The 16,299-nt window shown below is 35.1% G+C and overlaps 2 protein-coding genes across 2 annotated transcripts in view; one reads left to right on the top strand and one right to left on the bottom strand.

Moving 5' to 3' along the window:
* Positions 1–10,572, bottom strand: part of oxct1a (3-oxoacid CoA transferase 1a) — a 28,122-nt gene extending 17,550 nt beyond the window's left edge. Inside the window, exons 1-7 of the mRNA XM_087779020.1 lie at positions 10,415–10,572; positions 9,131–9,239; positions 2,339–2,429; positions 1,252–1,387; positions 1,046–1,195; positions 883–989; positions 99–159 (exon numbers count right to left, since the gene is read on the bottom strand). Coding sequence (XP_087635146.1) covers positions 99–159; positions 883–989; positions 1,046–1,195; positions 1,252–1,387; positions 2,339–2,429; positions 9,131–9,239; positions 10,415–10,519 — 759 coding nt within the window. The 5' untranslated portion in view covers positions 10,520–10,572. The remainder of the gene's footprint in view (positions 1–98; positions 160–882; positions 990–1,045; positions 1,196–1,251; positions 1,388–2,338; positions 2,430–9,130; positions 9,240–10,414) is intronic.
* ghra (growth hormone receptor a) overlaps positions 1–16,299 on the top strand; it is a 191,421-nt gene that overhangs the window by 84,443 nt on the left and 90,679 nt on the right. The gene's annotated exons all lie outside the window — the stretch shown is intronic.

Raw genomic sequence — 16,299 nt, 5'->3', positions numbered from 1 at the left:
CTCAAGGATTTATGGAGTTAAGAAAATACTTCGTCACCCGATGATAGTTATTATCATATAATCATTATTGTTATTATGATAAACGTAGAACTACGAACCTCCACCACTGTGATTCGAGCTGCCTTGCACATGGGTTGGTTGAAGTTTCTGGCAGTTTTCCTGGAACATAAAAGTATTTTAAACATGTTTCTTTATGCGTCAACGAGGTGTTTAGAACATCGCCCCCTGTGGTCACAGGGTGAACTTCAAGTACTTTCACTTAATGCCACGTGTGCGTGTGTTCGCGTGCTTGTGTGGGCTGAGCAGTGTTTGTTTGGTTCTGGCGCCCCCTGGTGACCATGTTTGGTGGTTACATGCTGCGCACCTTAAGAACTTCCATAAAAGATTCGAACCTTGAACTTCTCGTGAGACGATTCAGAAGAATTTGATTGTTTTGTAAATATTTATCATTTGTATCATGTTCTCACTGTTTAATATTACTGAGTAGTATTTGATCTTTTACTGACCTGAGTCACAAAGAGACAAGTATTATGATTATTATTCAAATATTATTAAAATATTATGATTATATTATGATTAAATATGATTGTTATTATTATAATATTATGATTATATAATGATTATTATATTATTATACTCTATTATACTCTTTTATATTCACCTTGAATTAGGTTTGTTTCGTCATCTTTGACTTTAAATAAAAGTGTCACATGATCAACTTGAATCTTTTCTTCACCGAATTATGTTTTTTAAAGAATGAAATCTGCAAAAATCTTCTTATAATTATGAATTAAATAGTGATTCTCTTTGTCTCACTCCCTCTCAGCGAACTCATCGCTGCTAGTGTTGAGAACAGGTCGTTGCCGTGACGACAAAGGTTACCTGAACACGATGTTTCCCGCCTTGTCCGCCTTCCACGCCTTGATGAGAGCGAAGTCTCCGGTGATGGCCTTCTCCATGATGTAGTGTCTGCCGTTGAAGGTCTGCACCTGAAGGCAGCACGAGTGAGCCTGAAGGCAGCACGAGTCTGATCACGTGACTCTACCTCGCGCTTCTCGCTGGCGATGCAGACGCTGCCGTCTGGGTTGTACTTGATGGGCGAGCCTCCCTCCTGGATCAGGGTTCCATATCCTGTGGCCGTGAAGAAGGCGGGGATCCCTGCCCCCCCCGCCCGGATCCTCTCGGCCAGGGTGCCCTACGACCCCCGCACCGTGATTGACAGGTGTCGGTCCTGACGTGTCTTGAACTCACCTGCGGCGTCAGCTCCACCTCCAGCTCTCCAGAGAGATACTGTCTCTCGAACTCAGCGTTTTCACCGACGTACGACGAGATCATCCTCTTGATCTGCTTCGTCTTCAGCAGCAGACCCAGACCGAAGTTGTCCACGCTGAGGAGAGACAATGTGATGAGGCAGGTGTTCATTCATGAGAATAACACCGTCACTACACCGTCACTACACCGTCATTACACTTTCATTACACCATCATTACATAACCATTACACCATCACTACACCATCATTTCACCATCATTACACCATCATTACATAACCATTACACCATCACTACACCATCATTTCACCATCATTACACCGTCATTACACCGTCACTACACCATCACTACACCGTCATTACACTTTCATTACACCATCATTACATAACCATTACACCATCACTACACCATCATTTCACCATCATTACACCATCATTTCACCATCATTACACCGTCACTACACCATCATTACACCGTCATTACCTCGTCACTAAACCACATTACACCGTCACTACACCGTCATTACACCATCACTAAACTATCATTACACCGTCACTACACCATCATTACACCGTCACTAAACTATCATTACACTGTCATTACACTGTCACTAAACAACCATTACACCGTCATTACACCGTCACTACACTTTCATTACACCATCATTACATAACCATTATACCATCACTACACCATCATTACACCGTCACTACACCGTCACTACACTTTCATTACACCATCATTACATAACCATTATACCATCACTACACCATCACTACACCATCATTACACCGTCACTACACCATCACCACACCGTCACTACACCATTATTACACCGTCACTACACCATCATTACACTGTCACTACACCATCACTACACCATTATTACACCGTCACCACACCATCATTACACCGTCACTACACCATCACTACACCATCACTACACCATCACTACACCAGCACTACACCGTCACACATTATAACAAAATAATATAAAAGACAATAACACAATCATTACACCATCATTACACCGTCACAGTCCGACTAGAGATGAAGTGTAGACTCACCCAGCGTTGTTGCTCACAGCCGTCAGACCCTTCACGCCACTTTTCAGCAAACTGTTGATGAGATTCTCAGGAATTCCACACAATCCAAACCCTGCAGGAAACACACATACAAAAAAGTGACGTCACATGACCTTTGAACTTGTTGAGAGTTTTAAACATAGTAAGTAAGTAAGTAATATTTATTTATATAGCGCTTTTCGAGACCAGGGTCACAAAGCGCTTAAACAATCAAAACAATACTCAAAAAAGTACATACTTTAAAGATCAAGATAATACCGAGAACAACACAGGAGTTCCAGAAATTCAAGGAAAAGCCTGAACAAATAGAAACGTCTTAAGATGTTTCTTGAAGGAGTCAGTAGATCATCAAACACAGATGTTTCTTGAAGGAGTCAGTAGATCATCAAACACAGATGTTTCTTGAAGGAGTCAGTAGATCATCAAACACAGATGTTTCTTGAAGGAGTCAGTAGATCATCAAACACAGATGTTTCTTGAAGGAGTCAGTAGATCATCAAACACAGATGTTTCTTGAAGGAGTCAGTAGATCATCAAACACAGATGTTTCTTGAAGGAGTCAGTAGATCATCAAACACAGATGTTTCTTGAAGGAGTCAGTAGATCATCAAACACACATGTTTCTTGAAGGAGTCAGTAGATCCTCAAACACACATGTTTCTTGAAGGAGTCAGTAGATCATCAAACACAGATGTTTCTTGAAGGAGTCAGTAGATCATCAAACACACATGTTTCTTGAAGGAGTCAGTAGATCATCAAACACAGATGTTTCTTGAAGGAGTCAGTAGATCATCAAACACACATGTTTCTTGAAGGAGTCAGTAGATCATCAAACACAGATGTTTCTTGAAGGAGTCAGTAGATCATCAAACACACATGTTTCTTGAAGGAGTCAGTAGATCATCAAACACAGATGTTTCTTGAAGGAGTCAGTAGATCATCAAACACAGATGTTTCTTGAAGGAGTCAGTAGATCATCAAACACAGATGTTTCTTAAAGGAGTCAGTAGATCATCAAACACAGATGTTTCTTGAAGGAGTCAGTAGATCATCAAACACAGATGTTTCTTGAAGGAGTCAGTAGATCATCAAACACAGATGTTTCTTGAAGGAGTCAGTAGATCATCAAACACACATGTTTCTTGAAGGAGTCAGTAGATCATCAAACACAGATGTTTCTTGAAGGAGTCAGTAGATCATCAAACACACATGTTTCTTGAAGGAGTCAGTAGATCATCAAACACAGATGTTTCTTGAAGGAGTAAGTAGATCATCAAGCACAGATGTTTCTTGAAGGAGTCAGTAGATCATCAAACACAGATGTTTCTTGAAGGAGTCAGTAGATCATCAAACACAGATGTTTCTTGAAGGAGTCAGTAGATCATCAAACACAGATGTTTCTTGAAGGAGTCAGTAGATCATCAAACACAGATGTTTCTTGAAGGAGTCAGTAGATCATCAAACACACATGTTTCTTGAAGGAGTCAGTAGATCATCAAACACAGATGTTTCTTGAAGGAGTCAGTAGATCATCAAACACACATGTTTCTTGAAGGAGTCAGTAGATCATCAAACACAGATGTTTCTTGAAGGAGTCAGTAGATCATCAAGCACAGATGTTTCTTGAAGGAGTCAGTAGATCATCAAACACAGATGTTTCTTGAAGGAGTCAGTAGATCATCAAACACAGATGTTTCTTGAAGGAGTCAGTAGATCATCAAACACAGATGTTTCTTGAAGGAGTCAGTAGATCATCAAACACAGATGTTTCTTGAAGGAGTCAGTAGATCATCAAACACAGATGTTTCTTGAAGGAGTCAGTAGATCATCAAACACAGATGTTTCTTGAAGGAGTCAGTAGATCATCAAACACAGATGTTTCTTGAAGGAGTCAGTAGATCATCAAACACAGATGTTTCTTGAAGGAGTCAGTAGACTCCATCAAGAGCAAAGAGAGAGAAGATCGTTCCAAAGCTTAGGAGCAACAGCCTGAAAAGATTTCTCTCCTCTGGTCCTGAGCCGTGTGTGTGGAACCATCAGTAGATTCTGATCCACAGACCTCAGAGCCCAAGCTGGGGTGTAAGTCTGGATCAGATCATGAAGGTCTGACCATGAATAGATCTGAAAGTAAGAACCAGAATTTTAAAGTTGATCCTGAAAGAAACTGGAAGCCAGTGAAGAGTTTGAAGGAGAAATGTGAGTTCTTCTACTAGAGCGGCTCAGAGTTCTGAATCAACTGCAGACGAGACGATCCTTCTTGTTAAGACATGAAAACAAACTGTTACAATAGTCCAGACGAGAAGAAACAAACGCATTATAAGATCCAGATCATGTTCCGACAACATTTTCCTAAGTTTAGAGATTTTTCTCAGTTGAAGGAAACAGTTTCTGGTCAGTTTTCTTCAGTGTTGAACAAGAGACATGTCTTTATCAAATACAACACCCAGGTTTCTCAGGCTCAGTTTGACAGACTGACATAAGTCACTCAAGTACTGACTCAACCCTGAACTTTATCATCAACAATCACCAGAGTTTCAGTTTTGTCCACATTTAGCTGTAAAGTGTTTTCACTCATTGTTTGATTTCTAGCAACAATTGACTAAGTTCAGCCTCTGGAGCTCAGTTGATCAACAGAGCAGTAGAGCTGGATGTCATCAGCAAACATGTGACAAGAAACATCTGGAAATCTCTGAATGATTTTACCGAGGGGAATCAAGTACAGCAAAAACAATAAAGGACCCAGAACAGAACCTTGAGGGACTCCACACAACAGATCTGCCGATTCAGACCTCATTTGATTGACAGATACACTAAAACTGCGCCCAGAAAGGTAAGATGAGAACCATTCTAACACAGACCCAGACAGTCTTCATCCCTCAGTCTTCTCAGCAGGATCTGGTTCAACTGTGTCAAAGGCTGAGGACAGATCCAAGAGAACCAGAACAGTGAATTTACCAGAGTCAGCCGACATCATGATGTCACTGGACACTTTCAATAAAGCTGTCTCCGTAGAGTGATGTTTACGGAAGCCAGACTGAAACTTCTCATGGATGTCGCTCTGATCCAGGAACAAAGACAGCTGCTCAGACACCACCTTCTCCAAGATCTTGGACAAGAAAGGGAGCTTAGAAATAGGCCTGAAATTACTGAGGTCAGTTGGGTCTAAGCCTGGTTTTTTGAGCAGAGGCTCCACAATGGTTTAAATGCATTAAAAACCCCTGTGGAAAGGGAGAGGTTCACCATATTGGTAACTCAGGGGCCAATTACATCAAATACTTTGATAAAAAGCCTACAAGGAAGGACGTCATCTGAGCAAGAGGATGGTTTCATCTTGTTCACTAGTGCCGAAATATCACCCAAAGATACAGCAGTGAAGGAGGACCAAGAGGAGGAGAGGGGCTCAGAGACAGCAGGGGTTCCACACTAAAGAGAGATTTTCTCTTTGATCAATTTAATTTTGTCAATGAAAAATCTCAACAATGCATTGCTGTCAGCTTCACAGAAGACCGACGTGATTTGAGGAGCAGGAGACACAAGAGAATTAATCGTGTCAAACAACACTTTGGGGTTTTTCCTATTTGCTGCTACCAGTTTTGAGATGTAATCAGATCTAGCAGTTTCCACCATCTCATTGTAAGAAGACATCGGATCCCTGAGGTGAAGTCTGTGCACCTCAAGTTTAGTGGACTTCCAGAGACGCTCAGTCTTTCGACAAAGTCTCTTCAGACTCAGGAGATCTTCATTTGTCCAAGGGCACAGTTTTTTCTGAATTTTCAAGTTCGATTTAACAGGTTTGATCCAGTATTTCAACACAATGATCAGTGAAACAGTGAATCAAACACGTTAAGTCATCAAAGGAAAGACGGTCAAACATAGCAGAAAAACTGTCTGCAGTATCGGCTGAGATGACACGCCTCTGAGACCTAACTTTCAAAGGCTTAGGTTCAGGGATGAAGTCCAGGTTAAACAAGAGAATGATCACTCAGATGGACATCATGTACAGATACATTAGAAATGTTCAGGCCGAGAGTAAAAACTAAGTCTAAAATGTGTCCTATTTGTGAGTGGGTTTAGAAACATGTTGGTCAAAATTAAAGGCTTCTGTTAAAGTTCAAAGTTCTTTAGCAGAACAAGATGTGACGTCATCAACATGAAGATTAAAGTCTCCAAGAATAAGAACAGATTCCATTTGAATAATGGAAGATAAGAAGTCACTAAAGTCTTTCAAGAACATCGCCGCAGGACCAGGCGGACGGTAGATTGACACACAATAGAAAGGTCTTGTAGAACCAAGAACATCTGAGATTTAAAAGAAGTGAATTCCTGAGTCTGAATCACTTTGCAAGAACAACTCTCCCTAAAAACAGTAGCAAGACCTCCTCCACGACCAGAGGCGAGGCTTCCTCCTCCACATGCTGAGAACCGATGTTATGTCGAGGACAGTAAGAGAGTTATATTAGTAGAGACGCTTTTCCAGACCAGAGTCACTACACTTGAGTGACAGACTGACTTAAGTCACTCAAGTACTGACTCGACCCTGAACTTTATCATCAACAATCACCAGAGTTTGACTTTTGTCCACATTTAGCTTCAAAGTGTTTTCATTGTTTGATTTCTAGCAACAATTGACTAAGTTCAGCCTCTGATCAGTTGGATCAACAGCTGGATGTCATCAGCAAACATGTGGAAGAAACATCAGGAATGATTCGACCAGAGGAATCAAGTACAAACAATAAAGGACCTAGAACAGAACCTTGAGTGACTCCACACATCAGATGATTCAGACCTCATTTGATTGACAGATGAAACAGAAGGTATGAGGAGAACCACTGGAACACAGACCCAGACAGTCTTCAGGATCTGGTTCAACTGAGTCAAAGGATCCAACAGAAGCAGAACATTGACCCGAGTCAGGCGTTATCATGTGAGGATTCAACGATGTTGTTCTTCCTTCATCTTGAAAACAATCTTTAACTTTAACTTCTTAAGTCTTCCAATGATGTGAGCAACAAAGCATTAATATTATTATTAAATGATTATATTATTATTATAATTATTATATTATTATCCAGTAGAGACGCGAGTTGATAAACACTTCAAACTAAAGACTTTATTATCCAGTTCTTAAACTTTAGGAACAAACGGGTCATTGTGTCTCAACTTTTGTGTTGAAGAAGTTAAACGTTTCCTGCAACAAAGTTAGTGAAGATGAGAAGATACAATATGTTCTACTACACAAAATACACATGCGGTAATATTTAACGTCAAAAATGGGTTTTTAACTGACAAGCACTGGATGAAGCTTCTGAGAGTTTGTTAGTGTTATTTAATGTTAGTTAGTGATAGTTAATGTTAGTTAGTGATATTTAATGTTAGTTAGTGTTATTTAATGTTAGTTAGTGTTATTTAATGTTAGTTAGTGTTATTTAATGTTAGTTAGTGATAGTTAATGTTAGTTAGTGATAGTTAATGTTAGTTAGTGTTATTTAATGTTAGTTAGTGTTATTTAATGTTTGTTAGTGTTATTTAATTTTAGTTAGTGTTATTTAATGTTAGTTAGTGTTATTTAATGTTAGTTAGTGTTATTTAATGTTTGTTAGTGTTATTTAATGTTAGTTAGTGTTATTTAATGTTTGTTAGTGTTATTTAATGTTAGTTAGTGTTATTTAATGTTAGTTAGTGATAGTTAATGTTAGTTAGTGTTATTTAATGTTAGTTAGTGTTATTTAATGTTTGTTAGTGTTATTTAATGTTAGTTAGTGTTATTTAATGTTAGTTAGTATTATTTAATGTTAGTTAGTGTTATTTAATGTTAGTTAGTGTTATTTAATGTTTGTTAGTGTTATTTAATGTTAGTTAGTGTTATTTAATGTTAGTTAGTGTTATTTAATGTTTTTTAGTGTTATTTAATGTTAGTTAGTGTTATTTAATGTTAGTTAGTGTTATTTAATGTTAGTTAGTGATAGTTAATGTTAGTTAGTGTTATTTAATGTTAGTTAGTGTTATTTAATGTTAGTTAGTGATAGTTAATGTTAGTTAGTGTTATTTAATGTTAGTTAGTATAGTTAATGATAGTTAGTGTTATTTTATGTTAGTTAGTGATAGTTAATGTTAATTAGTGTTATTTTATGTTAGTTAGTGATAGTTAATGTTAGTTAGTGTTATTTTATGTTAGTTAGTGTTATTTAATGTTAGTTAGTGATAGTTAATGTTAGTTAGTGTTATTTGATGTTAGTTAGTGTTATTTAATGTTAGTTAGTGATAGTTAATGTTAGTTAGTGATAGTTAATGATAGTTAGTGTTATTTTATGTTAGTTAGTGATAGTAAATGTTAGTGAGTGTTATTTAATGTTGGTTAGTGTTATTTAATGTTAGTTAGTGTTATTTAATGTTAGTGAGTTTTATTTAATGTTGGTTAGTGATAGTTGTAAGTGAGTAACATGTTCTCAAAAGTGTCGCATGTAAAATACACTTTATTTATTTGTATAAAAATCACTTCATTCAATGAACCAAAACTGAAGGAATCATTTGTTGTAACTTGAATTCAAGTGTGATATGAACTCATGTTCACTCACATCGTTGACTCTACAAACATTTGTTCATGATGTATAAACACTGAGATGAACTCGTGTCTCTGGATTAACGTCACGAGACACTGACATGATCTTTGATCTGCAGGTCAAAGTTCATGGTCTGAGAATGAGTGACGAGTCCAGTTGAGAAATGAAACCAAAGTCACTTCCATGGTTTCCACTGGTGTTCCAAACATCTCACCTCCCACCAGCAGCGTCGCTCCATCAGGGACGTCCTTCACGGCGTCGCACGGGTCCGAGTAGAACCTGGAGCTTCTGCTGCTGGAGCTGCACAGGTGGAGGCTGCTGACCTGGAGAAGATGAGTCGTGGAGACAAGGATTTATTCAATAACTAGACCAACGTTTCATCACGAAAACAACATTTTACTCTTTTAATCCAAATCAAGACGACCTGAAAAACAACTCATTTTTACTGGCAAACAACAAAGTCCCAGAGATATAAAATAATAATATAAGAGAAAAGTTCATTAAATGCTTCAATACTTTGAATTCATTTTCGTCCATTAAATACAAAGTTGAGTTTGAAGCAGATTTTATCCAGAGATTTAGTTTCAGTTCAGACTTTATATGTATTCAGAAGAAAACATTTTTAAATGAAAAACCATGAAGTTATTATTGAACTGAAAAAATAAACAAAGTGTTTATGAGAATCTTGATGATCAAAGGTTTGTCATGTTGACAGAAATAGAAAATAAAGTAAAGACAAGAAAATAAATAAAGTAAAGACAAGAAAATAAATAAAGTAAAGACAAGAAAAGAAATAAAGTAAAGACAAGGAAAGAAATAAAGTAAAGACAAGAAAAGAAATAAAGTAAAGACAAGAAAAGAAAAGAAATAAAGTAAAGACAAGAAAAGAAATAAAGTAAAGACAAGAAAAGAAATAAAGTAAAGACAAGAAAAGAAATAAAGTAAAGACAAGAAAAGAAATAAAGTAAAGACAAGAAAAGAAATAAAGTAAAGACCAGAAAAGAAATAAAGTAAAGACAAGAAAAGAAATAAAGTAAAGACAAGAAAATAAATAAAGTAAAGACAAGAAAATAAATAAAGTAAAGACAAGAAAAGAAATAAAGTAAAGACCAGAAAAGAAATAAAGTAAAGACAAGAAAAGAAATAAAGTAAAGACAAGAAAAGAAATAAAGTAAAGACAAGAAAATAAATAAAGTAAAGACAAGAAAATAAATAAAGTAAAGACAAGAAAATAAATAAAGTAAAGACAAGAAAATAAATAAAGTAAAGACAAGAAAATAAATAAAGTAAAGACAATCAAGTAAATTAACGTAAAGAGGAGAAAAGATCCATCAAAACAGAAACAATGATGTCAAAGTAAAAATGAAGTATTGTGTGACTGTTATGTCGACGGATCCACACTAACGTGACCTCTACATGTTCCCCTGGAACACACACTCACACACTCACACACTCACACACTCACACACACACACACACACGAGGCGAACATACACACCTTGCTCAAGGGTTTGTGCCTGAAGTTGCCGGTGATTCTTGCTGAACCAGCGACATGTTTGAACAACAGAGAGTCTGATCTGCAGAGAGTCTTCAGCGCCGCCATGTTGCACTGACACACACACACTCTCACACACTCTCACACACACACACGCGCGAGCCTATATGTGGGAGCAGTGTCTACGTCACGCTCAGCTACCAGCAGTATTACGGTAACGTGACGTTGAAAGACCCTCCGAGATCTTCCTTTCAGAATAAAGAACTCAACGTATAAAATGACCTTAAAAAAGCTTGTTTTGAGTAAAAATACACGGTTTTTATCACCAAAGGTTCTTTTGTTTGAATAAAATACAGTTTAAAATGTCAGAAATTAAACATGGTTTAAAAACATTGTTTGAGTTGAATAAAGCATTTTATTTTGAAGTTAACTATGGCTCAGTTAACGACAACCTTGATGTTTATTGTAGATAAAAACATCAAAGTCACATCCTGCTCGTTATGACTCACAATTGACACTTGATCGATTATTTGATATATAAGAGATGAAAGAGTGACGCAGATCAAAGGTCGTGGATCATATTCAACAACCTGGTGTTAGTTAGTTAGTTAGTTAGTTAGTTAGTTAGTTAGTTAGTTAGACAGACAGACAGAATTATTAGATGTTTATTGTGCTTTGATCTTTCATCTTTCTATTTGTTTATTAACTTTTACTTTTCAGCTTCAAACTTGAATAAATCTTCCTTTAATTGTTCATTGATCAACAAAACAACCGCACAAGACACTGCATATCATTTTGAAAAGCATAATGAATTTGAACTTCATCAACACATGTTGATATACAGTGTGTAGTATACAGTAGATAGTATCTATCTATACAGTGTGTAGTATACAGTAGATAGTATCTATCTATACAGTGTGTAGTATACAGTAGATAGTATCTATCTACAGTGTGTAGTATACAGTAGATAGTATCTATCTATACAGTGTGTAGTATACAGTAGATAGTATCTATCTACAGTGTGTAGTATACAGTAGATAGTATCTATCTATACAGTGTGTAGTATACAGTAGATAGTATCTATCTACAGTGTGTAGTATACAGTAGATAGTATCTATCTATACAGTGTGTAGTATACAGTAGATAGTATCTATCTACAGTGTGTAGTATACAGTAGATAGTATCTATCTATACAGTGTGTAGTATACAGTAGATAGTATATATCTATACAGTGTGTAGTATACAGTAGATAGTATCTATCTATACAGTGTGTAGTATACAGTAGATAGTATCTATCTATACAGTGTGTAGTATACAGTAGATAGTATCTATCTACAGTGTGTAGTATACAGTAGATAGTATCTATCTATACAGTGTGTAGTATACAGTAGATAGTATCTATCTATACAGTGTGTAGTATACAGTAGATAGTATCTATCTATACAGTGTGTAGTATACAGTAGATAGTATCTATCTACAGTGTGTAGTATACAGTAGATATTATCTATCTATACAGTGTGTAGTATACAGTAGATAGTATCTATCTATACAGTGTGTAGTATACAGTAGATAGTATCTATATATACAGTGTGTAGTATACAGTAGATAGTATCTATATATACAGTGTGTAGTATACAGTAGATAGTATCTATCTACAGTGTGTAGTATACAGTAGATAGTATCTATCTATACAGTGTGTAGTATACAGTAGATAGTATCTATATACAGTGTGTAGTATACAGTAGATAGTATCTATCTATACAGTGTGTAGTATACAGTAGATAGTATCTATCTACAGTGTGTAGTATACAGTAGATAGTATCTATCTACAGTGTGTAGTATACAGTAGATAGTATCTATCTATACAGTGTGTAGTATACAGTAGATAGTATCTATCTACAGTGTGTAGTATACAGTAGATAGTATCTATCTATACAGTGTGTAGTATACAGTAGATAGTATCTATCTACAGTGTGTAGTATACAGTAGATAGTATCTATCTATACAGTGTGTAGTATACAGTAGATAGTATATATCTATACAGTGTGTAGTATACAGTAGATAGTATCTATCTATACAGTGTGTAGTATACAGTAGATAGTATCTATATACAGTGTGTAGTATACAGTAGATAGTATCTATCTATACAGTGTGTAGTATACAGTAGATAGTATCTATCTACAGTGTGTAGTATACAGTAGATAGTATCTATCTACAGTGTGTAGTATACAGTAGATAGTATCTATCTATACAGTGTGTAGTATACAGTAGATAGTATCTATCTACAGTGTGTAGTATACAGTAGATAGTATCTATCTATACAGTGTGTAGTATACAGTAGATAGTATCTATCTACAGTGTGTAGTATACAGTAGATAGTATCTATCTATACAGTGTGTAGTATACAGTAGATAGTATATATCTATACAGTGTGTAGTATACAGTAGATAGTATCTATCTATACAGTGTGTAGTATACAGTAGATAGTATCTATCTATACAGTGTGTAGTATACAGTAGATAGTATCTATCTACAGTGTGTAGTATACAGTAGATAGTATCTATCTATACAGTGTGTAGTATATAGTAGATAGTATCTATCTATACAGTGTGTAGTATACAGTAGATAGTATCTATCTACAGTGTGTAGTATACAGTAGATATTATCTATCTATACAGTGTGTAGTATACAGTAGATAGTATCTATCTATACAGTGTGTAGTATACAGTAGATAGTATCTATATATACAGTGTGTAGTATACAGTAGATAGTATCTATCTATACAGTGTGTAGTATACAGTAGATAGTATCTATCTACAGTGTGTAGTATACAGTAGATAGTATCTATCTATACAGTGTGTAGTATACAGTAGATAGTATCTATATACAGTGTGTAGTATACAGTAGATAGTATCTATCTATACAGTGTGTAGTATACAGTAGATAGTATCTATCTACAGTGTGTAGTATACAGTAGATAGTATCTATCTATACAGTGTGTAGTATACAGTAGATAGTATCTATCTACAGTGTGTAGTATACAGTAGATAGTATCTATCTATACAGTGTGTAGTATACAGTAGATAGTATCTATCTACAGTGTGTAGTATACAGTAGATAGTATCTATCTATACAGTGTGTAGTATACAGTAGATAGTATCTATATATACAGTGTGTAGTATACAGTAGATAGTATCTATCTATACAGTGTGTAGTATACAGTAGATAGTATCTATCTACAGTGTGTAGTATACAGTAGATAGTATCTATCTATACAGTGTGTAGTATACAGTAGATAGTATCTATATACAGTGTGTAGTATACAGTAGATAGTATCTATCTATACAGTGTGTAGTATACAGTAGATAGTATCTATCTACAGTGTGTAGTATACAGTAGATAGTATCTATCTATACAGTGTGTAGTATACAGTAGATAGCATCTATATACAGTGTGTAGTATACAGTAGATAGTATCTATCTATACAGTGTGTAGTATACAGTAGATAGTTTCTATCTACAGTGTGTAGTATACAGTAGATAGTATCTATCTATACAGTGTGTAGTATACAGTAGATAGTATCTATCTACAGTGTGTAGTATACAGTAGATAGTATCTATCTATACAGTGTGTAGTATACAGTAGATAGTATCTATCTATAGTGTGTAGTATACAGTAGATAGTATCTATCTACAGTGTGTAGTATACAGTAGATAGTATCTATCTATAGTGTGTAGTATACAGTAGATAGTATCTATCTATAGTGTGTAGTATACAGTAGATAGTATCTATCTACAGTGTGTAGTATACAGTGGATAGTATCTATCTATAGTGTGTAGTATACAGTAGATAGTATCTATCTATAGTGTGTAGTATACAGTAGATAGTATCTATCTACAGTGTGTAGTATACAGTAGATAGTATCTATCTATAGTGTGTAGTATACAGTAGATAGTATCTATCTACAGTGTGTAGTATACAGTAGATAGTATCTATCTACAGTGTGTAGTATACAGTAGATAGTATCTATCTATAGTGTGTAGTATACAGTAGATAGTATCTATCTACAGTGTGTAGTATACAGTAGATAGTATCTATCTACAGTGTGTAGTATACAGTAGATAGTATCTATCTATAGTGTGTAGTATACAGTCGATAGTATCTATCTACAGTGTGTAGTATACAGTAGATAGTATCTATCTACAGTGTGTAGTAAACAGTAGATAGTATCTATCTAGAGTGTGTAGTATACAGTAGATAGTATCTATCTACAGTGTGTAGTATACAGTAGATAGTATCTATCTATAGTGTGTAGTATACAGTAGATAGTATCTATCTACAGTGTGTAGTATACAGTAGATAGTATCTATCTATAGTGTGTAGTATACAGTAGATAGTATCTATCTACAGTGTGTAGTATACAGTAGATAGTATGTATCTACAGTGTGTAGTAAACAGTAGATAGTATGTATCTACAGTGTGTAGTATACAGTAGATAGTATCTATCTATACAGTGTGTAGTATACAGTAGATAGTATCTATCTACAGTGTGTAGTATACAGTAGATAGTATCTATCTATAGTGTGTAGTATACAGTAGATAGTATCTATCTATACAGTGTGTAGTATACAGTAGATAGTATGTATCTACAGTGTGTAGTAAACAGTAGATAGTATGTATCTACAGTGTGTAGTATACAGTAGATAGTATCTATCTATACAGTGTGTAGTATACAGTAGATAGTATCTATCTACAGTGTGTAGTATACAGTAGATAGTATCTATCTACAGTGTGTAGTATACAGTAGATAGTATCCATCTATAGTGTGTAGTATACAGTAGATAGTATCTATCTATACAGTGTGTAGTATACAGTAGATAGTATATATCTACAGTGTGTAGTATACAGTAGATAGTATCTATCTATAGTGTGTAGTATACAGTAGATAGTATATATCTATAGTGTGTAGTATACAGTAGATAGTATCTATCTATACAGTGTGTAGTATACAGTAGATAGTATCTATCTACAGTGTGTAGTATACAGTAGATAGTATCTATCTATAGTGTGTAGTATACAGTAGATAGTATATATCTATAGTGTGTAGTATACAGTAGATAGTATCTATCTATACAGTGTGTAGTATACAGTAGATAGTATATATCTATAGTGTGTAGTATACAGTAGATAGTATCTATCTATACAGTGTGTAGTATACAGTAGATAGTATCTATCTATAGTGTGTAGTATACAGTAGATAGTATCTATCTATACAGTGTGTAGTATACAGTAGATAGTATGTATCTACAGTGTGTAGTAAACAGTAGATAGTATGTATCTACAGTGTGTAGTATACAGTAGATAGTATCTATCTATACAGTGTGTAGTATACAGTAGATAGTATCTATCTACAGTGTGTAGTATACAGTAGATAGTATCTATCTACAGTGTGTAGTATACAGTAGATAGTATCCATCTATAGTGTGTAGTATACAGTAGATAGTATCTATCTATACAGTGTGTAGTATACAGTAGATAGTATATATCTACAGTGTGTAGTATACAGTAGATAGTATCTATCTATAGTGTGTAGTATACAGTAGATAGTATATATCTATAGTGTGTAGTATACAGTAGATAGTATCTATCTATACAGTGTGTAGTATACAGTAGATAGTATCTATCTACAGTGTGTAGTATACAGTAGATAGTATCTATCTATAGTGTGTAGTATACAGTAGATAGTATATATCTATAGTGTGTAGTATACAGTAGATAGTATCTATCTATACAGTGTGTAGTATACAGTAGATAGTATATATCTATAGTGTGTAGTATACAGTAGATAGTATCTATCTATACAGTGTGTAGTATACAGTAGATAGTAT

The sequence above is a fragment of the Callionymus lyra genome, chromosome 1, assembly GCF_982586985.1.
Source record: "Callionymus lyra chromosome 1, fCalLyr1.hap1.1, whole genome shotgun sequence".
NCBI classification, from domain to species: domain Eukaryota; kingdom Metazoa; phylum Chordata; class Actinopteri; order Syngnathiformes; family Callionymidae; genus Callionymus; species Callionymus lyra.
This window is presented reverse-complemented; position numbering and strand designations above follow the sequence as displayed.